This window comes from Dermacentor silvarum, chromosome 5 (genome assembly GCF_013339745.2).
Source record: "Dermacentor silvarum isolate Dsil-2018 chromosome 5, BIME_Dsil_1.4, whole genome shotgun sequence".
NCBI lineage: Eukaryota > Metazoa > Arthropoda > Arachnida > Ixodida > Ixodidae > Dermacentor > Dermacentor silvarum.
In genome coordinates this window covers 24,622,954-24,646,886 of record NC_051158.1, presented here as the reverse complement: position 1 = coordinate 24,646,886, position 23,933 = coordinate 24,622,954, and the positions used below count along the sequence as shown (strand labels likewise).

The 23,933-nt window shown below is 44.2% G+C and overlaps 2 protein-coding genes across 3 annotated transcripts; both read left to right on the top strand.

Annotated features, from left to right (window-relative positions):
- The first annotated feature begins 281 nt into the window (after positions 1 to 281).
- LOC119453098 (mitochondrial glycine transporter) lies at positions 282 to 20,358 on the top strand. 2 transcript variants are annotated; one of them, XM_049667539.1, is made up of 11 exons: positions 282 to 674; positions 1,166 to 1,278; positions 2,163 to 2,250; positions 3,412 to 3,482; positions 6,954 to 7,059; positions 10,547 to 10,616; positions 12,091 to 12,189; positions 13,784 to 13,950; positions 15,839 to 15,935; positions 16,909 to 16,961; positions 18,506 to 20,358. In XM_049667539.1, exons 1-10 carry the CDS (start codon positions 612 to 614, stop codon positions 16,917 to 16,919), a joined length of 885 nt encoding a protein of 294 aa, XP_049523496.1. In that variant the 5' UTR covers positions 282 to 611; the 3' UTR covers positions 16,920 to 16,961; positions 18,506 to 20,358. The 2 variants fall into 2 exon arrangements, with proteins under 2 accessions (XP_049523496.1, XP_037571023.1); XM_037715095.2 differs by lacking the exon at positions 16,909 to 16,961 and having other exon boundaries at positions 285 to 674; positions 15,839 to 15,931.
- A 1,178-nt stretch (positions 20,359 to 21,536) lies between these two features.
- Positions 21,537 to 23,111, top strand: LOC119453096 (ER membrane protein complex subunit 8-like). The gene is given in 2 exon segments (XM_037715093.2): positions 21,537 to 22,227; positions 22,229 to 23,111. Coding segments are annotated over 2 exon segments (612 nt in total). The 5' UTR covers positions 21,537 to 21,769; the 3' UTR covers positions 22,383 to 23,111.
- The last annotated feature ends 822 nt before the right edge of the window (positions 23,112 to 23,933 follow it).

The following is a 23,933-nucleotide window of genomic DNA, read 5'->3' as shown; positions in this document are numbered from 1 at the left end:
GTGTTTATGTGCGCCTTGAGAAGGCGGCAGCACGAATTAATGTTTGCGCACGTTCGGAAGTGTCAGTTTCGATTTAACTTTATTTATTATTTATTTTCTGATGAAGAAGAAACAGTAAAGTTTGCAAAAATGTATGCAACGCGTGTGGTAAATTACACTCCAATTTTTTTCTTTTTTCTTTTTTTTATAAACCGCGATCACTTGTGACGCTTTGTTGATAAATGTTTACAAAATTACGGCACCCTACAAATGTTCTTTCAGTTTCAGTTTCAGCGTTTCGGCCAACATAAGCCAGATACAAAGCCACTTGTTTTGGCCTGTTTACGTGTTTATTGCACTTCGCGAGTCAACGCCGCACAAAATTCGCCGCGCTTAAAGCTGTGCTGTGCATCGAAAATCGTTGCGTTCGTCTCGTTCGACTTGCCCTACCCTTTCTGCGACGTTGCGAGACCGCCTTGTCTGGGCTGTCGTCTGGCATCTTATCGGTGACGCTGCGACGTCTCCCTCCGTCCCGGACGAATGGGCGTGCGACTCGAGCGATGAGGACCGCTACGCGGCGATAAGCTTTCTTATCTCGCCTTGAAAAAGCTTTTGACGGCCGGCGAGCCTCCATGCGCCAGTCTGGCACCGAGGAGCGCAGCGAAAGCAAGTCCATGGCGGACGTCATCATCAGCGTAAGCTTATCGCGTTTGTTTTTATAGAGCTCTCTCTACAGCGCCGATCGTTTCGATTGGTCAATTATAGGCGTTGCGTTCACTAAACTGTTCTTATCTGCATGGCATTGCACTGGTTGCACCCGAGCCATGTTGCGTCACCGGGGCAGTTGACCTCTCGGCAATGCGATGTCGTCGTTGCAATGCTTCCGGGCATGCCGCGCGTCGTCTGCTAGAAGTTACCTTTGTCTGCTAGGTTTGTTTAGTTATATCGGGTTTTTGCATCATTCGTCTGGTTCCCTACCTGAAGGCTTATACGTGCACTAGCGCTTAATGAGCGGTCGCATTCGTGATTTGGCAGAATACGTCGACTCGATGCGGTATTCAGCCGTGGCACGTTCACTGCAGACCTCGTTAGGCCGAAGTTGTATTACGAGATGGCTTGCTTTCTGAAAGTATGCAATGTGCATTATAATCATTTGTATCGCGATGGACTTCTGCTTGCGTTGCAGTCACCACTCGTCAAGTCATTCCTCGCCGGCTCACTGAGCGGAACGTTCTCCACACTACTGTTCCAGCCATTGGACTTGCTGAAGACCAGACTACAACAACCACAGATTTCTGGGTGCGTTATAGGAGTGTTACAACCAAGCCAATCAATGAATTAAGGGATTTGTAGATTTATCTCTTAGTAGCTTTTACGGCGAGATTATTGTGGGTATTATCAGTAGACGCGAACTCGAACCTGGATTTCCCATGCGTACGGACTATCGCCTCTTATGAAGCGAGAATGCTCCGTTTCTTCTTGCTGACAGACACATGATGATTGGTAAATGCTTGCATCATCCACTTCATTTCTTTGCATGTGATAGTTCTCATAACATTTGGTCACGGCAATCGTTAGTCATTCTACAAAGCTTTAAATCTTAACTAATATACTGCCAATTAAGGGGACGTGACGGCACACAGGCAGGCAGGAGGCGATAAGAACAAACTGCAAAGCATTTTTTGGGTGACCTTGTGCCCTTTAAAGAAAAGCACAACTCGGAGGCTGCGATAGCAATAAATGCGGTCGTCGAATGCCATTTTCTTGCATCTGACCACTTTTACATGTGCGTCATTGAACCTTCTAGATGCGCTTGTGGGTGACAACGTAATTTCTAGAACATGCTGCAATCATCTAGTTGCACGCATGCAAACCAATCGACTGGCCTGTCTTTCTGGAAAGAACGGCAGCATTCAAGAATCACAGATTATTTCATATCGAAAGCACGTTACTTGTGCGACAGCAAAATGTGATAAAGCCATTCACCCAAGGCAAATGATCGAGACTGAACGAAACTCGTAGGGCATTGTTAACAGTTACAATGTTTACAGTTATCTTGTTGGCAACTTTATTACACTGCCTGAGATACTTCAGCACATTTAAAACATCTCACGCTGCGCTGTCTTTTACGAAAGCCAAGTCAGATTTAATGCAGGTGATCGTTTTTTTTTGCTTGCATGCAGGGAGACCTCAAGAGTGGGTATGTTCAAGCATGTCGTCCACGTCGTCAAAAACGAAAGAGTCTTCGGTCTGTGGAAAGGCACAGTACCTGTAAGTGAGTGCAAGATATTTGGTCTCTCAAAGCCATTGACATTGAACTCCATGAATCAATAAATCGTGGATAACAGATAGCTGCTGTTGGTGAAGTCTTTTGCTCTTGCAAAAGTAGGAGTAGAGTGTGGGAGCACAGAAAAAAAAAACAGGAGTCGCATTGTAGATTTATCAATTACAGTGTGCATTCGTTAGCCAAGACAGTAAAAACGCATATAACAGAAGTAGGGGTGTTCAAACAGGTAAATTTTCTAATAGAATAGGACACAAATGTACAATAATTGCTGGCTTCAAATCTCGAATGAAACACTGAACATTCTTTCTTTCTTTTTTTGTGTGCAAATGTTGAAGATAAAGAAATGTGGTGACAAAATATGTTCAAAGAACAGCTTTATTTCCTTCGTACACGCAAGGGTTTTGGAAGTGCATTCAACCGACAAAGCTTCGAAGGCTATAGAGGGAAGGATTTAATTATTGATAACGCAGCTGCTCCGTGATGCTCTTGAAAAATTTTTCAAAAGCGACTTGTCAGTAGGTGCTGTTTTACATTAGAGATTGTCGCAAGTTTGTTGAAGGGCGTTTTGGGCTTCTTTTAATAAGAACTGCCTGGTGCATTGACCTGGAATGACAAATTACTTATTTTTTCGTAGCATTTCGTAAATGTGCTGTGAATACTGAGCGCCAGAGGCAATAAATCCTCGGGCAAATATTTTTTTATATATTCATTTTGAGTGCTTATTCCGGTTATGAATGCATTAAACTATAAATTTCTCTATGTGCAAGTGCAAGTGGTCAGAGTGAAGGTGAAGAATGTGTTCTAGATTCCCATAATGTGGAACTGCATTTGGGAATTACAGGCTGTGGGTTTTTTGCCTTGTGTATAACAATTGTAAAGCTTTGTCATGTGTGTAACAGCTGTCTGTAAATCTGCAGCTTTTCAAAGCTGTTCAAATGGAGAGGATTTTGCTTTGCAAGTTTCCTCTTTTTCTATATATTTTTTTTTTATTATGGCAAACACGGCAGTTCTTGTCGGCCCTTTAGTGCTCGTTGCATAGAGCGAAAGTGAAAAGAAAAAAAAAACCTGGGGTTGGGGGGGGGGGAGTCCTGTGGAAATGGCTTGAGAATGTTGTGATGCCAGATATTTGGCTTTTCTATTTTCAGTCCATCGTTCGCTGCGTTCCTGGAGTCGGATTGTACTTCTGCACGCTTCATTTCCTCAAAACAAGCCTCCAGTAAGCTTTATAAAATATTCTTCAGCACTTTTCTTTTTAAATATGTTCAGAGAGCAAACACTTTGCAAGCAATAACAATGCGAAAGTGCTAAAAGGAACCTATCATTCTTGTAAAAAAGTAGTTCTAGACAGTTCAACTGGTTTGCCATTTTTGTTTTTACCACATGAGATACTGCATCCACGACTAAGTGTTGGCACGAAATCTTGCTAGCCAATGTAACATGTTGATTTTCAATGGAATGTGCTGGTTATATTAAGGCCTAAGAGTTGGCTATTTAAGTTATGAGATGTTTACAGATCTGTTTATCGATATGTTGTACTTCTTGAATGACTGTGTACAAGAAAGCTGAGGAGTAATGCAATGCTTCGTGAGGATGAAACTTTGTTTGCTTGATTGCTTGACTTGAAGCATACACGTTTGTTACAAACGCATCTTGTACATGCCAGTCAAGTTCTTCATTGTTTATTTCTGATCACAATTTCCAAGAACAGTTGAATTGGGACCTAAGTTTAGGCATTAAAATTTATGCTTACTGTGTGGTCACATTCTCACTAGAGTATTTGTAAACTAAAATTTCACCTTATGCGCACACTTCATTTACTTTCATGCTGCTTTAATTTGGTTTGTAACAAAGATTTTGCACGAAGTACGTGACAGTCGAAGTAGTTTTTTCACTTCCATGTTGGATACAGTGGAATCTCGACAAACGGAACTGCCGCCTAAATGAAACACCAACTTCATGGTTGGTTGGTTTTGTACTCATCCAATGCTGAAAGCTTTGTCTCCTGATAAATGGAACCATTTCCCCTGGTCCCTTGAGGTTCTGTTTAAAGAGAGTCCACTCTAATTAAAATTGGTTTCTGCTAATGCATATCTAAGGGAGTGCAAGCATTCGCTGGTCATTAACCTAGCTCACCATGACATTCTTCCTGGCTTAGTGTCCAAGAGATTCTCTTTGTTGCTTTGCCAACCGCCTCCAATCTCGTGGGCTAGGAATGCGCAAGTCACGCCTCGAGCTGTTTTCGCAATTGCATTTGGCATCCTGCCGCACGACGTGGTCTGGCTATCAGTCGCGTGTGTGTGTCTTGAATGGCATGTTATCTGCAGTCGCGCACCGTCTTTGTTGAGATATACGATAGTCTTGAGAAACTTCCTTGTCCAAGATGTTCATGTAGTCTCCGTCAGCGAGCATTTTGCTCACCATAAAGCTCGGCCCGCGTTTGACAGGCACACATTCTTGAAGGTGTGGCTGCAAAATTTATAAAGTCAACAAATTTTTTTCTTTGCCATCATATATGTGAACTAGAAGGGTGGCAGACTGAGCTAGTTGGGCCCTTCATTCTTGTTGCAGTGTTTTGTGAAAACTTAAGTTCTTTGTGCAACAGGAACTTGCGATAAGTAGAAGCCTAACACTGAAGTGTATTTCCCCCCCCTTATTTTTGCTGCTTGCACTGTGAAGGGGGAGCTGCCTAAATGGAATGCCACACCTTTTGAGTCCACTTATGATTTCTTTCTCTATACTGTGCACTTCTCACGAAGTTGATTTGTGTACAATGGTTTATCAGTGCTTGAAAACTTCTGCATTGTCTTGTGACGCTGATAACTGTAAGATATCTATGTGTACACTTTGATCACATCATTTTTTTCCCTTTCTTTTTGTTAATGAGTACGACAAATTTTAAGGCAGAAGCCTTATATGTTTCATCATTCAGTCGACCTTCAACGTCCTTGAGCGAAAACAGGCCGTCAGCACATATCGTATAAAAAATATCAGTGAGCTCTCCAGGGAGTTAAAGGCAGTTAAAGCGGGCCAAAGCATGATTGGGCATGAGTGGATGACAAAGTGAATTAAGAGAAATCAAAGCAAATAATTAAGATGAATAAAACCGAATTAGGAAGAAGGACAAAGCAATTTAAGAGGAAACAAATTGAATTAGGATGAATTAATGTGATTTAAGTTTAATCAAAGTGAATTCAGAGTAATCAAAGCAAATTAATAGGATGACTAAGCGAATTAAGAGGGATGACAAAATGATTAAAGTGGATGACTCAGCAATCTAAGGTGGATGACTCAGCAAATAAAGTGGATGACTCAGCGAATTAAAGTGACAAATTAATGTGGCTAATTAAACTGGCTAATTAATGCATTGCACTTGGGCTTTCGCCTTGAAGTCGTCTTAGGGATAACATAAGAGACCCTGTGGATTTTGATAAGTGTTCCGATGCCAAATTTTGCTGCAGTTCTTCTCCCGGTCACTTTTTTTTCCCTTATCATTTGTTATTGACTCGGGGCACTTCTGCACTTTGAAAAGTCTCTCAACTTTTCTAGAAATTCCGGTGAGCAAGGATGATGGCAGCACATGTTTGAATGTTTATGTGCATTTGTGAAAAAATTTTTCATATTTTTGTGTGGATAACTCTCTCTTGTAACTGTGCACCTCCAATTGAAACACTGAGTGGGGGGGGGAAGACATGTAGCATAACCTGCCCACATACGACAGCTGTCAGATATTTACGAAAGCAGTCTCCCACCACCATCAGTGCCAGTTAAAGTTCTGGAAGCAATTCTGTTGTGTATGTTCATTTGTTGTTGTGTTCGCAGCTGTTGTCTCTTGGAAGCGTGGCATGTCCTCGGAGCAATGTGAAGCACACAAAGTTTAACTGCCTTTGGGTTTGGCTTCACAGCAATGCAAAGTGCATTTTTGAGTACAGTTGAACTCGAATGTAACAAATCAGGGTCAAACAAATTATTCTCTGTATAGAAAATTATTAAAGTTACTGACCGGTACCCATGTAAATTAATTCCCTTGTAATGAACCAAACATCGGATATATCAAATATGGGGTGTCTGCTGCCAGCTCTTTAAAGCTGCTTGCATGCTACGAACACAGCGCACAGGGTAGTTTTTTTTTTTTTGTCATGATCAGGTAAAAGTTGCTGCCTGCTATGCATGTTCTCGTTTTCAATAAATTTCTTATCCTTGCTTCTTTCTTCCAATGGAAATAAAAGATCCGTATATAATGAAGGCATCGCAGAAGTTTAAGTTCATTATCGGCAAGTTTGGGTATATCGAATTATCTGGTTTATCAAACTCTATTCAGCTTGTAAGGCCGTTTGTTATAACCAGGTTCGACTGCATGCACGATTCTGCCGTTAAGTGCATTGTCACGTCAGTCACTTTGCCATTGCCGTGAAGCTACACACGAAGGCAAAATTTGCGTGCAACTGTTCTTCCAATTTTGTACTTCGAGACTTCTACTTATCTTGGTGTGCGTTGTACACATGAAGGTGCAGTATTATACCAGGAAAGGTAGGAGCTTTATCGTGCGCCACCAACCTGATGCAGTGATGGGCCAACTTTAAAGTTGAACCAGGCTGGCTTGTGTTTCAAAAAGAACGGCCAACAGATTTCGTAGTGAAAGTCTGGCTTTTGGCTACAGCAGGAATAATGGATTGCCTTGACCGTGCAGCCTTGACAACCCAAGCTCGAGCGAAGCCATGTTCCTTGGCGCCAGCGCCCGGTCCATAGCTGGTGTTGTGCTGCTGCCGGTCACAGTCATCAAGACAAGATTCGAGGTCAGCCTCATTGATATTTTCAATTTTTATTATTATTATTTTTTTTTATTTACGGGATTCCTGCATCGCCGTAGTGGCATTACTGTAAGGATGGAGGGGTGCATAGACAGAGTCTGATCAGCTTGAAAACATAGCTGAGCAATTGAATTAGAGGAAATCGAAATGCGAAATACAATATCAGATGGCTTAATACATACAAAATTGATACAATGCCCACACAGAATGCAAAATACAATATCGAACTGGCATAAGCAGTACAAAATGAAAGTGCAGATAGAATGAAGCATCATAAGTAAGCTATAATGCAATAGTTAGTGTCGAAACTACCCTGAACAGCTTCCGGCTTGCTCACACAATGGAAAACCATGGAACAGACAATGAAAAGAAGAAAAAAGAGAAGTTGGAGCAGCTGGGAGGTATGGCTTAATGCAGCCAGGGCAGTACAACATGTCGGGAAGTAATGAACGAGCATAAAGCTTTTACAAAGCACTTTCCAACTTTGTAACCTGCCATTAGAACACTGCAAGTGCAAAAGTTTTTCATGGCCTCCTAGTTAGGAAACTGCTGTAGCCTGTGCAAAGCGCAGTGTAAGATGTTGGAAGCCATTGGGATTCTGCTATCGGATAGCTGACGATAGGAAAGAAATCGGAGTTTTGTGGCAATGCCTACCTCTTGTCAAACATCCCTTTTTTTTTTTTTTTTGCCTTTGCAAGCTGAGTCTGCAAATCTCAGAGCCAGCAGGCACAATCTCCTGCTGACAAGCGGCTCTGATAAGGGTGTGTGTGTGCGAGTTGGGTTGAGGCTCCCGCTATCTCGGTGAGCAAACTGTGCGGAGTTGGTGGAGCCGCGATGTGCTTTTTATTTTATTTCGTGGGCTTATCGAGGAAGTCGCGCGATCTTTCTGCCTCTTGTCGTCAACAGCAGCATTTGCTCGCGCCCACCCCTTTATGCCTCTGCCGCTTTTTGTATAGTCGAGTGCGTCCACTTCATCAGCTCGCCGCAGACAATGTGGTTAGAAAGAGAGATACCTCCAATCAGGTTTTCAGCTGCTCAACCATTCTGATAGAGCAAACTTGATTTAGCTTCGAAGGGCGGTCTAAAGGAGTGTAACAACTAATCGACACCAACAGACAATAAACTGCGTGAGAGCTCCAAGCGGAGCTTGTTGGTACATGTTCAGCATGGCGAACAGGATAGATAATGTGACAAGTAATACAAACAGGAAAGATATGCTGACAACAGTATGTATAAGTTGCTGGTCCGCCCAAGCAAATTAAAGAAAGCGTTGCGCTTTCTGTCATGTTTCCTATCGTATCATTATATTTCTGCGCTTTTCTGTTATTTTCAAAACACGTAACGATATAGTATACTATACAAAACAGTCGGGAAATTGTGTGCAGTTTATTAGAAAAATTAAGCTAGAATAATTGTCACTTCGAGACCTGCCGCGGTAGCTTAGAGGATGGTATTGCGTTGCTTAGCTCGAGGTCGCAGGTTTGGTCGGCGGCCACATTTCGATGGAAGCAAAAATGCAAGAACGCTCGTGTGCCTCGATTTAGGTTCGCATTGAAGAACCCCAGGTAGTCAATATTAATCCGGAGTCCTCCAACTTCGGAGTGCCTCGTAACCAGTTTGTGCGTTTTTGGCACGTAAAGCCGCAGAACTTAATTGAATTTAATTGTCATTTCAGTGGCTCAAATCTACCTCTCAAAATTGTATCTTCAATGACCGCACTTACACCTACCTCTCACAAGTACCCTAGTGTACGGGGTGAGCCAGAGATGGGCTTAAGCGGAGTGTGTCTCTGGCATTTTTCTAAAGCGTTGATGGTAGAGGAGGTCAGTCAGACACTTCTACCCTCGGCCGAGTGCTCTCTCGTGGCAAAACTGTCAGCTGGAATCGCAGCACGGCTGTCGTCACCCGGAAGCCCGTCTGGCGTCGTCTGTTGCCCGCCACGTTTCGCGCAGACGCCTCTGGTCGTTCACCTTTGGCTTTGAGGATGGAAGCACGAGGATGCCAGCACGCACGTGGCTTCATGTTTGTGTGGAGCAGTAAAAGGCAGGAGGAAGCTTGGAGCCGATATCTCCCCTTATCTCTTTATCGCCCATCTTGTCTCTGATGGCAGACACATGACTGCCTGCCGCTCCCCGTTGGAGCACCAGACCGCATCTCCTCTCGCTAGGCAGTTCCTTCCGCCCAGCAGGTGTGCAAAGTGTGGGGCATGATAAGGACTCTCAGTTTGATATTTACATTCGTGGTTTAAAGCATGTTTGTCTAGATGAAAAAAAAAATAACACGGCGGTGCTGTTGGCCAGCCGTGCTTGCATGTGCCTGGAAAAGGAGTCGAGTGCATCGCAATCCATGGTTTACGTTGCCTCATCGAGGTTTGTCAAGGTGGTGCATCTTTGGAGGAGTTGTTCTCGACTCATGCACATGAAGCGCCGGAGAACTTTCAAGTTTTACCGTATCGCCGATAACCTGAAGCCCCACTTTGTGGATGGATTTTCGCATGTTGCAGAGCCACTAAGTGACAACATTCACATTCTTACCAAAAGAGAATTTATTTCACTTCTTTTCTTACGGAATATTTTTAAACTTACCCATGTCTAGAACACTTCTGAGGCGTTTCCTGTGTCTTACCTCGTGAGCCAAGGCATGGAGAGCGGGGCAGACACAGAAAGGGGTGGAGGGGGAGAGGGGGTTGACGTCCACACTGCACCACTGTCTCTCGATGTCAATGCTATCCTTGCTTTATGAATCATCACTCTTGGTAGATGAACTGATGATGACAATGTCATCACCCTCTTCGCCTGAAGAACAAAACTACACTTCGCTGTTTTCACTGTCAATCTCGCTTTAAGAGTCAAATGGCAGCTTCTTTTTGAATGCACAAGCTGCATGCAAGCTGCCAGACTCACGTACAAGTTGTCGGCTCGAATCGATGGATTCGATCCTGGCTTTGGCAACTGCATTTCGGTGGGGGGCGAAATGCAAGAAACACTCCTGCACTTAGATTTAGTTGCACATTGAAGAACTCCAGATGGTCAAAGTTAAATCCTCATAATGCGATCGTGGTTTTGGCACGTAGAACCTTGTAATTTATATATAATTTTTTTACTTTAATTTTTATCAAATGTGAATAGTAATACCACTGACAGGGTTACTAAAGCAAGAGAGAGAGAAAGAAAAGAGAGATCTGTACCCAATGTGCAGTTGGTTTCAGTGGTTTCGGCTGTCTCTCAGATTTTCTTTACTTATGCTTGTGCACGAGCAACCATTAATGTGATTACTTGGGGCAGAATGCAAAAAAAAAAGCTCACATGACTCATCCTGAACTCAAAATCATGAGTTCAGGATGAGTCTGTGCACCTGACATGCATGCACCTGACAAAATGACAACCCACAATGGCATCTATCGTAGTCCATGAGTAGCTCTGAGACGTTTAGTGCCACAATTTAACTTTTTTTTTTCTTGTCTCATTTTCAGAGTGAAGTGTACCACTATAGGACTATGAGCGAGGCCACGAGAGACATCTACAGGACAAGTGGCCTTCGAGGTAGGTGCTGCGGCCACTTAATTAAAGGCCAACTGCGCAGAAATTTCCCTTTGGCTAAATTGGTTATAAATGAGTAGGTATGTCGAAGCAATCTTCGCAAAACCACAGTGCTGGCGATTTTCTAAATTTGTTTGGCTATTAACAGCCTTTAAGTAGCCCCTAAGTAGATGATAAGGGAACCTGGTCGGATATGATGCAAATCCTGGACCATTGCCTCCGAGACCCTTCAGCATGCCGCAGACACTGCCAGATCTCGTAGATCATGCCCAGGTGCTGCAGCTGTTCCTTAGTACGAGGGCAAGTCAAAAAGTAAAGGGACTTTCGAGAAAACGTACATTTGTTCTAATGATAGAAAACTGAAACATGTATTATTTTTCTACATAACCTACCTGCATTTCAACACACTTTGCCCAACATTTCAGAAGTTTTTTGATTCCGGCAGAAAACAAGTTTTTTTGATTGCACCTGTAACCAATTCTGCATCGGTTGCAAATCTTCTTCCCCAGAGTGCTTCCTTCGATCGTCCAAACATATGAAACTCGCTTGGAGCCAGGTGTGGACTGTATGACGGTTGTTCCAGCAATTTGAATCCCAACTCCTCTATTGTTTTGGCCGTCCGTTTGGCAGAATGTGGCCGAGCGTCATCCTGCTGCAGGATGACACCTTTTCGCAGTTTTCCACGACGTTTGGATCTGACTGCCAGGTTTCCCTTTTGACTTTACTTCGACTTCCCATTTCACCTCAAGAGGCAAAAATGTGAACAGTGCGAACTATTGTGATGTGTTGCGAACTAAACTGAAACCTGCAATCAGATCCAAACGTCGTGGAAAACTGCGAAAAGCTGTCATCCTGGCCGCAAGACAACGCTCGGCCACATTCTGCCAAACGGACGGCCGAAACAATGAAGAAGTTGAGATTCGAATTGCTGGAACACCCGTCACACAGTCCAGACCTGGCGCCAAGCGATTTTCATATGTTTGGACCATTGAAGGAAGTTCCGCTCAGGGGAAGAAGATTGGCAACCGATGCAGAAGTCATTGTTGCGGATGCAAAATTGGTTACAGGTGCAACCTAAAAACTTTTTTTCAGACAGAATCAAAAAGCTTGTGAAACGTTGGGCAAAGTGCGTTGAAGTGCAGGGAGGTTGTGTAGAAAAATAGTGTATGTTTCAGTTTACTATCATTAGACTAAATGTACCTTTTGTCAAAAGTCCCTTTTCTTTTTGACTTCCCCTCGTATTCAGGGTTCTACATCATTTTTGAGCAAGCAGCAATGGAAGCAGTTTAAAAAAATTTTATATAAATAAGTTCATTTCGTTGTGAAATTTCAATGCAGTCGGCCTTAAAAAAAAGCAAGTGCAGATTGTGTGCGCTTCCATGGCTGTGCAATGTATACGCCCGTGACCTTTCGCTTGGTCGTTCACTTCACTTGTAATTCTCGCTGTTCCTGATCTGGCTATTGTTCTACCCTGCAGGTCTTTACTCTGGTCTTATTCCGACCTTGGTGCGCGACGCTCCGTACTCTGGAATCTACCTCGTCTTCTACGTCCAGGCCAAGCGCTTCATCCCTGAAAGTGAGCTTTCCCACGCACAGAGACCAATCGTAACAAAAGCACATCCTTTTTATGCGCTTTCCATATTCACTGAATGCCTGTTTGCTGGTTAAATTGTTTGTAATCGTTGTCATCATCAGCAGTCTTTTCGTGTCAACTGCAGGATCAAAACTTCAAGGTTAACAAAGAAGCTTCAGAAGAGGCTAATGATTGCGCACTGAGTGATGGAATGAAAAATCGTAGGTGTAATGTTACGAGATTTGCAAGGCAGTTTTTCAAGGGTGCTGCTTTAAGGTGTTTTGGGGACAAAGACCGTAGCTTTGACGAAAACTGTTGGAGTGCCCCTTTAATTATTCTGCCATTCTTTCACATTTACAAGAGCACATGAACCAAAGGTGCTATAACTTCAGTCTGTGCCGTGCATTGATGCTTGTCCCGAATTGTCTTGAGTGCAATGTAACAGTGCTGCATTTGTCACGCACACTTTCTCTTGACTGCATCCCTGCGCTCCTAATGACTTTTACGATTCAATCGTAATGCTGAGCTTGACTTGAGGATTACCCACAGCAGTGGCTGTGTGGGTGTGGTGTTCTGCTGCTGTTCACTATATGACAGTCTTTATCCCCAGTATTAATACGATGGCTTCATTTTGGTGGAGTGCAGTAACATTTGTATACCGAGCTTTGAGCACACGTTAAGGAACCCCGGAGTTCAAAATTCATTTGAATTTCTCCGCTGTGGAATCCTTCATAGCCCACTCTACATAAAACGCCATCACAGATTAGTTTGAACATTGATTGATTCTTTAATGTGCAACCAAAACTCATCACACAAGGGCTTCTTGCGTTTCTGACCCATTGCAGTGCAGTCCACACTTCCATGTCTAGTTGCAGAACCCTATAGCTTGCGAGCCACTATGGTGGGTAATTTGAATGTCTAAATTTCACTCAATGTGGAATTCGTACTGAATGGATGTCTTGCTTTAAGGCATACATTTAAAGAGCATATTAAAAAAAAAGACAAAGACGGGACAAGGAACTGTACAAGCGCTCATTATTAAATATATTTCAGGAAGAAGTAAATGCACAGTTCAGGGTCTGCACATGCAGACCCTGAACTGCAACAAACAACCACCAGGGGTAATCAAAAGGAAAAAAAAAAAAAGCTCAGCCAGTTCTTTATCCAAACTAACGGCCTTGTCAATTTAGCCTTTCACGTGCATACCTATGAACTGTCCTTTCACTTCTTCCTAAAGTACATCAGTTGCTAGTGAGTGCTTGTGCTGTTTCCTGTCCTGTCCGTATCTTTTTTCTCATTTATTGGGCTCTTTTAATTTATTCCGTATCATGAACCAACTCGACCAACAACGCGTTGTCTGGCTTTAAGCCTTGTTTATAATATGAGTCCTTTGATGGAGGCATACTATTATTCCTGGTGAAACTCCACCGTATTCAGGATTGAGATCTGGAGGGTTGAAACGTTACCACTCTGGCAGCTGGCGGTCTCTAACGTTGGGGAAGGAGAATTGTCTCTCACGTTGCAGTGGAAACATTGAACCTTGTTGCAGCAGCCGTCCGCTAATGACGGCCCTTTGCTGCAAATCTCGCTTCTCCAGGAGTGAGGGAAGGGAGCCACCTGGTGGCCGCCAACTTCACGTGCGGCGTGGCCGCAGGCCTGCTCGCCTCGCTCGTCACGCAGCCGGCCGACGTGATCAAGACCCACATGCAGCTGCAGCCCGGCAAGTTCCGGAGTATCCTCGCCTCCGTTCTCCTCATTGCCAAGGTGCGTGCGAAGAGCCGTGGAAGCACGGAGGTTAGGCTCCCGCGGTGAAGTCGTTTATGAAGAGCGTTCACAAAGTTTTAGTCGGCAGTGGCGCACCAACGGGGGGGGGGGGGGGGGGTTTCAGGGGTTGTAACCCCCCCCCCCCCCTGAGGCCGACCTATCCCCCCTTTTTTGTTTAACCCCCTTTCTTTCCTTGCGCATTTGAGTACTGCAACTAAGATGTAAGACACGCAATCGTCTGCACACTCGCAAAAAGCTAATTTTTTTGACAATTTCCCGTGAGGAAATTGAAATTAGTGCTGTTTAGATGGTATTGGCAAACTGTCAACCCCCCCCCCCCCCCCCCCTGGCAGAGATCCTGGGTGCGCTACTGCTTGTCGGTACCATAGATTTGGAACAGGCGTGTATGTGATAGGCATCAAAATGAACGCACGTCTCTCTAGGTTTAGCGGAATATAAAAAAAATTTTGTTCTATGTAGTACGTGCAAAGCAACCTTAGGGCATATCAAACTGAAAGTGGCAGCATCAGTTCGTAAAGCTGGTTGAAGCACGAGCAGTGATCCACTTTCTGCATTTCAAGGGATGCGATGCCAAAGAGATTCATAGAGGAGCCATTGACTTCGTACGGTGACCGTCACCGTGCACTGCCAACAGCTCGGCAGAAATCTGCATTTCTGCATTTTACATGTATTGTGACAGGAAAATCTGAGTTGGCCCTGAGGTACCTGTTAAACGAATCCTACTCCAAGTGATTGCTGTAGGAGTCCAACTTTGTCCGCTGTGGTCCAACTAAGTCCAACTGTGGTATTGAGTCCAGTTACTTGGACAAAATAACACATTCTATATGGGCCACCAGCAGTCTCACGGCAGAGCTGAAAAACGGTGATAGGTGCCACTGGAAAATGTTGAGAATTACTCAAGTCAACCAGCTATTCCGCTTTTCAGCTTTAAAATTCTTCGTGGACCATTGAAGACGATGGTGGTTAGGGGTGTTCTCTGGCTTAGAATTATGCAAGACTATTGTTGCAAATGAAGTCGGCTCTCCAGATTGGTACAGATTGGCTCAAAATGGGGTAGTGGGCATTGGTGTAGCACGTTTCATGTTCTTACAATATCATATCTATGGGAAAAGCTGCACAAACAGTCATTTCATTACGGTGTCCGTAGTATCGTGGACAAGCACTGAAAATTACCTCTGCCAGTTTACTAAATGGAAAGGCTTTGCCAAGACACCCAACGTCCGCAGGAATTCATCAAGTACTCATATTTGTGAATGGCGCAAAAAACACAGGACAACGAAAGGGATTGGGCGTACAAATGTGCTATCCCAGCTGAAAGTATATTAATGAAATTAACACACCCTTAATCATACAGGCAATGGTCACGTGAATTCGCTGCATGGAAACAATGCAGATGGCCACCTTAAGAAAGAAGGTGAAAGAACACAACATGATAATCAATATAAAGAACATTGATTACCATAGCCTCCTCTCCCCCAAGATTAAAAAAAAAATTAACCAGTCTTGTAGAGTGATACTGATAGAACTAGCTTATGCATAGCATGCACTGGTATGTAAATTGCCTCAGCAACTTCTCTTTTGTACTTCATTAACACCTTGGTATCATTGAGCACAGAAAAGCAGGGCTTTTTTTGTGCCATTTTCAAATATTTGAAATAAAATGACACCGACCACAAACGATTTAGTACGGTTAACGTTCTGGCTCCCACGGGAGCCAAGATGCTTCGTTGGTGTTTGACTGTAATGCGAGGTGGTAACTGCAGTGATTCAGCAATCATCTCCAAGCTTTTCATGTTATAGCTGCATCTGTGCATTGTGGTTTGGCGAGCAGTCACAGATTGTGCCGCACTGTCAATGTCACTTGCAGGAGGAGGGCATGGTTGGTTATTTCCGTGGGCTGGTACCAAGGATGCTGCGGAGGACGCTGGTCACTGCCATGGCTTGGTCATTCTACGAACAGGCAAGTCGTGGCCCTCGCGTGGTTCCATTTGTGTGGGAGCGATTAAGAACCACCTTGCGAATATAGACTAAAGACAGGAAGACGTGGACAAAATGAACATAGACTACCAGAAATGCATTTTGTTTTTCTCCCATAGCTGTTGTGTGTGTGTCCTTTTGGGTTCCTCGTCTAGACATCTACCCATATATCATGCGAAGAAGTTATCATTCTTTAATAGACCGTGTTCGAACTCAACAGTAATAACTGTGCAGCAGCGCTAAGCATATAATTCCACTCTTCAGTGGATCCTGAGAATTCGTTCCAAGTGGATCCGCCTTGCGAACTCCATGGCTACAATTTGTAAATTGCAATATGGGCCATCAAGTAATTAGTTCAAAACCTAAATAGTGAATTTTTGTTAATTAGTATATTATGCATTTCAATGTCTTGTGCAAGCAATCTCTGCCTCTTCTAGTAGACCAGCTCATTAATCAGAATTGTGCTATCTACCACAGGCTAAAGCCCCTCCATCCACGCGCCACCGCCGCTTTTTCTAAGTAGCGCCAACCTTTCATGTGCGCCGCTGTTCCCTGATTCGTCGCTCAAACCAGTTCCGCTTCCGGGGTTTCCGTTTCCATTTTTTCTACTTCCGGGATTTCCGGTTCCTGAATTTTGGCTTGTTGCACGCTCGCACCTCTACGCAGCAGTGATGTTGCTTCCGTTAAAACGGAAGCTGGGACTACGCAAGTTCCGCTTGACGCCGGAAACTGAGGGGGTGAGCGAGGGAGGAGCGTGGAGGAGGAGGGTAGGTTGGCGGTACTTAACCTGGTCGGCGAAAACGCTTATGGAGGGGCTTTACCACAGACAACCTTAAAAAATTTTGAAAGTGTTCGCTGAAACACTCTGTATGTGAACTTAGTGTTCCTCTTTAGCGTCTCATGTGTTGAAAGTGATTCAGTTGTCTGATGGTGCTCTTGTGTTGTCTGCTTTTCAGGCAGTCACTACATGACGTCTGCTTACACCGTGGTATTGTCCGTGTCTGTGTTGTGTGGCAAGTAGTGTCTTTTGTCTGCTTCTGGTTTTGTCATTTGCTTGGTCATGTGATGCTGTGTCTTGCTATGCCGTGATTACTGTCGCATAAAGAAGCGCTCTGTGACAACATAAGTCATACACTTCAATACTGCACTCCAAAATGCTAGCAGAAGCTTGGTGAAAAGTCTTCCTTCTGTTTGTACACAGCGAATTATAGTTTTTATTAGGGAATTTTAATACTTTGGCTTGAAATGTGAGTAGAAAAGAGGACTCGACATCACATAGAGAAGTCTGTACATCACAAGCTTATCAGCGTCACAAAATGTAGCAGTGTGTTCATCACAATTAACAATGTCACAAAATGGAACAATGCATGCAACAAGTGTGACGATGTCACTAAACAGAAAAGCGTGCATATCCCAGGTGTGTCAGCAGTGCAGGTTAGAGTAATGTGCACATCGCGAGTGGCCTTATTTCACAAAACAGAGCAGCGTGCAAGTGTGACAGTGTCACTGGAACAGTGTGCACGTCATAAGTGCGTCATTGTCACAATATGTAGCTAATGGCTCGTCACAAGTCTGTCACACTATGGAGTAGTGTAAGTGACAAGTGTGACAGTGTCACTAACTGGAACAGTGTGCATGTCTCAAGTGTCACCATTGCAGACAGAGTAGGGTGCACATGCATGTGCATCATGTCGCAAAATGACACAATGTGCTTTGTCGCATTTGCACATTGTAACATTCTGTACATGCAAGTGTGTCAGCATCACAGGTTGTAGTAATGCACACATCACAAATGTGTCGATGCTGCAAAGTGAAAGTGTGCACGTCATGAGTGTGTTGGTGTCACAAAATGGAACAATGCTCACGCAGTGGAGGAATTTGCATAATGACGCTGACTTGGCTGTGCGTTCACCATTAGTATGATTGACAGAGAAGGCTTAGGATGGGACATCAGCAGATTAGTGAACACAAGTCAATGTCCTATGACCGCATGTTACTCAGACCGGAAGTGCATGATGACTGTAAGTGTCACTGAGGCATGCATACAGGCCATCTGTTAATGCACTTTCCCTTCAAGCATTGTTGAATCGTAGTCACTGCACTTGAGACAATGCAGAAAGGCTTCTTACTTGCACAGTGTGTGACATACTGGGTCCTTTTACTCACTCTCTGAGCAGGCCCATTGTATCTTACTTTTTATATCTGATTGTGATATAGCTCGTGTTTAAAGCTCATGCTAGAGGAAATCGGTGTTTACATAGCTTATCATTGATCTTCACTAGGGACGAATGAAGAAATTTGCCCATAGATATTTTATCAGGGCAGTTATAAAATGTCCCCGCCAAACAAAAATGGATGGTGCATACAGAGAGAACAGTAGAGGAGTAGAGGCATGCCCAACATTTATGGAAACTTGTCACGTCTGTTCACGTCAGTGTGAATCAAGAACTGTTAGCGACATGGAAGCTGTATCAGTGCTCCTTTTTCTCAATGCTGCACGAACACTGTGTATATTGCACAATGCTGACAATTGGGCACTTTTCTATCTCTTTTGCAGGTTACCAAAGGATTCATCAAGAAGTGAACCAAAAACAGTCTTTCAGTGTGCCAGAGCTAAAAAAAAAAAGAAGTCTTCATGAGAAGTTTCGTCCAGGCAATGACAATCCTCTGTGACCCCTTGGCCTCTAAGCTCATACTCTGTCCCTGTACTGCAGATTGCCAGTGAAATCATCCTCCACACTCAATACCTCACTGTACATACATCTCCCACTGTTTGTTACTGAATCTAGTCGTGCCCTTAGTCCACAAACTCCTTTGCCCGCAAGCAGTGTTGGGTAGCATCTGTGATTCAAGCCAGGGTGGTTCGTGGTGAGGTGACTCGCTGGTGCTGAGGTGGTTTTGAGAGCTTTGCTGAATTGTATCGACATGTTGTTTCACGTTCATGTTGTTTCGAATGGCTGTACCTCGTGTGTAATTAGCTTTCCTTTTTCACTTCTGTGCTGCCACGGCTTCTTTACGGAGCATCTAACAGAGCACACTGCTTGCTCATTCTTAAAGCACTGTAATTAATCACTTGTTAGCCGCATAAATTACTTTTTCTTCAGGCTGCAGGCTGCTACACTATCATGCTGGCAGCAGTTGCCTTGCACTCGAGTTCAAGAAGGAACATGAAGTGAGCATTCACATTTTGGAAATAAGCTTTAGAAGAATGTTGTTTTAGAACTTTAAAAGAGGGTTCATCATTTGGAATGGTTCCTGTTTCTTGATTGCGCTCAAGCATGTGCAAGTGAGGATTTCGTTATTCTATAGGAACAACTACTTGCAGACATTCATATATGGTGGTTAAATGATCCTCGAGAGCCTTGGGAGAGTAATTGCAGCCTGTAAGGCTACCTTTATCATGCTGGAAAACACTATACACTTTGTTGCAAAAGTTTACAGAACGTAGAGACCTGAAAAGCTCTAAATTTTTTTATAGCCTGGAAGCAAGAAGCTGAGTGCTGCGGTTTTATGTTACGTCTACCAGCATATTCAGCTTTTTGTAGCCTACATGTTCCATGACATCTGTGGCCCTTAGTAACATGCTGTGACCTCTCCAACTTTATTAGACATGGGCTAAGTCTAGTGCGAGTCACTCGCATGTTTGCTGATGCGTGCACTTTTTTCGACGGGTGGCGGGTGGTTCGTATTCAGAGTGTCAATGTTGCCTTGCACATGCTGCCCTTCGCCTGCGAATACAGCCAGTGGTGAGCTAAAGAAATGAATTCTAAGGAAAGTGTTACATTGTTTCTGTGACATCGAACCACAAGCGTTGCCTCATGTAGGTTGTCCCTTTCTACAAATTTAACCAGAAGACAGGTTAGTGAAATGTATTCATAAGCTTGAAAGGATGGCATTGTTTTGCTGTTTAACTTGTCAAAAAGCAAGGGAGGGTTGTGTGTGAGCCAGGATATCTTTACAGTTGCAAGTGAAGATGCAGTCATGCAAGAGCAACCTGTGACGATGTTTTGTGGCTTATGCAATGCAACTGTTGCAGCACCGTCTATGCAACTAGTTTTCATGCATACCATCAATGCTATTTCTTTGTACAAAGTTCTTCTTGCATGTTTTTCGTACATTTGTACAGATGGAAGCATGATCTTTTTACATCTACTGGCTCTGAAGAAGTGTCTGATCTGTTACAGCGAAGCATCGCTCTCAACAGTTTGTTTTTAACTTGGCCTAATCAGCAGAGTATTAAAACTAGCGCTACACTTGTGAAGCAGAGATTACACTGAGCGCTTATCTTCTCTGATTAGTAGCCTGTGCCTTCGGATGCTTTAACCAGAGCTATCTTATGTATAGTTATCAATTTCTTGAACTGGACTGTATTTTGTAGATACACATCAAAATAAATAGTTTTTAATGGCATATGATGCTGTTGTCACTGTCTACTGTGGTCCCATACACACAATACTATATATCAAATGCTTTTGCTTTGTCATTCGACTGTTACAAAAATATGTAATTTCAGGAACCACATAATTGGACCTACTTTTCTGCATGCATGCTAACTTTTAAATTTTGTATTTGCACAGGCCTTTAGTGATTCACACCGAAAGACTAAGATGGAAGTGAGATCATGTATGCATTAAATTTGGTGCATGTGGAACTTGACTCATAGAATGAACAAGACAGTATATATGATAAATTGCGTTTCTGGTAGCTGTTCATGGCTTTTGACTTAAAAAATGCGGGCTCATTTAGCGGCTAGCTAGCTGTCAAATGACTTGCACGTGCAATAAAGGATTCTTCGTCATGGTCGACTGTGGAGAGTATAGTAGTTCCAGATTCAGCAGAGTGTTGTAGCACAAAAACATTACCGATGCCGCCTGCTGACGGCTGCACATGCGCAGTTGGGGGAAGCGGTATCGGTAAAAAGGTAACACTGTAACTCGCTTCAATCTTGCGCCGCATTAATCATACCAGCATTCATATTTACTCTCGATTGTGATTGAGCAATTTCCTCAATGCTTTTTTGGGCTTACCTTAATTAGTTGTCCCCAAACAATAATCACCATTAGTTCTCGTGTTCGTCTTTCTCTCCCCTCTTTACTCATTCCCCCGTAGGGAAAATAGAGATGTCGGTTATTGTTCACGTACAAGTCCCAAAGTATCTGTAAACGTTGACCTAGAGGGATATGAAATGGGGTACCCTTTTACACGGTGAAAAATTGCCGTGAAGAAACTAAATTCCATTTTGCTCAGCTCGTGTAGAGTTCGTAGAGAAACTGCAGCACCTCGTTTGCCCGGGGAAACTACGGTAAGTACAATGCAGTGCGCGCCACAGGGACAGGTTGTCCGGTAGATTTACTTTAGAATAACGCTAAACAATCACCCAGATAACATTTTGCACTTCGCGTGTGCTCTATATCAAATGTGCTGCTGTGCGCAGTCTTTCAAACGATCGCCTTTACAAGAAAGAACGCGTCTTGCGAAGTCTAGTGTCGTCTGCTATCGTTGCGCGTAATTTTTATTTCATATACTTTTTGTTTTATTTTTTTGTACGTTCTATTTAACAAATGGTAAAATTTGTGTCTGGCAAGTAATAACTATTTGCACAGTTACATATCTCCCATAAATTTTCTTGCTCTTCATTGTTTTAATATTTTTACGCAAGGCGTCAGCACAATCGCAAACGACGACTAGCGCCCATTTATTTTGCTGCGGCCGCCTGATGAACTAATCGCCAAACGCCGGCGGGCGACCGACTTCCTGCTTTCGGATCCCATCGAACTCACTTCCGTTTTCCTCGGGGCGCCACCACCGACGCGAGAGAAACATGGCCGGCGGCAGCGCCGACGTGCAATTCGGCGTCCGCGCCTTCAGCAAGATGATCATGCACTGCCTCAAGTACCCGCAGAACGCCGTCAACGGCGTGCTACTCGCCGACGAACGCCGGCGCGCGGGCGACCAGCCATCGTCGCAGCTGCACATCACCGACAGCGTGCCCCTGTTCCACCAGTGCCTAGGACTGACGCCGATGCTCGAAGTGGCGCTCGTGCAAATCGACCAGCACTGCAAGAACGCGGGCCTGGTGATCGCCGGCTACTACCAGGCCAACGAGCACCTCAGGGACTCGGCGCCGGACCAGATCGCGCTGCGCGTCGCCGACAAGGTGGCCGAGAACTTCGCGGACGCCTGCCTGGTGATGATCGACAACCAGTCGGTGTCGCTGGACTGCGACAAGGCGCCCGTCGTGGTGTACGGCAGTCAGGACGGCCGCTGGCGCGAGAGGCCGTTTCGCGCTGGCCGAGAAGACGCTGGGCGTTACGGCGTCTTTGCTTCGGGCCAAGGCGTACCGCACGCTCGCCGACTTCGACAACCACCTGGACGACATTCAACGGGACTGGTGCAATCGCGAGATTAACGAGGAGATCGCCAGGTGTCTGTAGTTTCCGCACGTGAAAGTTCACCACGCCGCCACCAGATGTCCCTAGTTGTCTGCGGAAGCTAGCAGAAGCGACTGCGTTGATTCAAATGGACATTTGTTTTTTTTTTTTTCTTTGTTTATGTTGCTGGTGTTAGGGCAGGGGTCAAAGCACGGAATGTGACACCAGCACTGCGTTCGTTGTAAATTTTTGTTTCTCTGTTGGGAGGACAGCTTGTGGAGCGTCGCGTTCAACATTTGCTCGCGCGCAACTGTGGGTACGGTGTGAATGACTGAGTTTCGATTCCGTCTGCAACTTGAACCCGGCGGCGGAGCGGCGTCTTTTTCTCTGGCGTAGCCCCTAAAGATGACGCCCGAGTACGTAAGTGTAGAGAGCAACTAAAGAGTACTAAATAAATTTTCAGTTTGATCGCATTGAACTAAAGTGTAGCTTTGAAACATTGAAAAGTACTGGCACTGAAATACCTACTTGGTAGCAAACTTGACAGCGTCTATAAAGAGTTGCAGACGAATTTCCAGTATCGTGGGGACCCAAAGAACAAAACACGACACCGTTGATTGTGTGTGTGTTTTTTTTTAATTGCACACTTTGTGCAGTTCGTATCCACAGTTTTTCTACTTGCTGCACTTCTATAGAAGTCTACCCGGTTCTGTTTATTGTCTGTTGGATATTTGTTGTTTTCTTAGGTAACTTGTTTGTTCTGAGAGATGATTAAAATTATTGGCCCTGCTATTAATGGTCTGCGTGTCTTTCCTTGATGCGTGCTTATTTTTGTGATCCGTAACCATAGAACGCCTTAATGGTGGCGGCTATATTTAAGGCGAGGCTAGAACTCTTATGTCAAAGGCGAGTTTCGCGTAGAAATATCTCGCACCTTAGACGTTGACTGACGTTGAACCCATTAGCGCGCTTTTAGCCTGCCAACCTTGGGACCAAGATTTTGCGGCTAAATCGAGGCATCGATTTGCACGGCGCTTTGCGTCGCGAAGTGCTTTCGGCGGCAGTTTCGTAACACGTTATGGCCTTTACTGGCTACGCGCAGATCGCTTTAATGGCAGAAAAAAAAAAAAAAGAGGAAAAGCGGGAGGCACGAGCGCATAGTGAACCAAAAAGAAAGGCGAAGAGCCTTGAAATCGTTCGTGAAGTGTTGACAGTTAAGTACATTATAAAAGCTAATCCTCCGTGCCGTCAGCAACTTACATATGCAGAATACAGCAAACTTCGTAAACTCCGCCCATTTAAAATATTTGTGGAAGGGTTACTACACACGAAAGCGTGCGTCACTAGTCTTCTCAGCAACAGTTCCAATCTGTACTTGCAAGAAAATTTGGGTTATCGAGTCAATTCCCATTTAGCCGAGAACATTCATCGGCTGTACAAAAGACTACACTTAATAGAACGCCGCCGCGCCTCTTTCTCGAGAAATCAATCTTTCTAGCTCTTTCCTCACTCGCGCTATCTCTCATAAGCACTCAAGCAAAACAAAACAACAAAAAAAGACAGGCAGTTAGTCGGCGTTAATCTCAAGAAAAGCACAAAAGGCTTCCCTCGCAC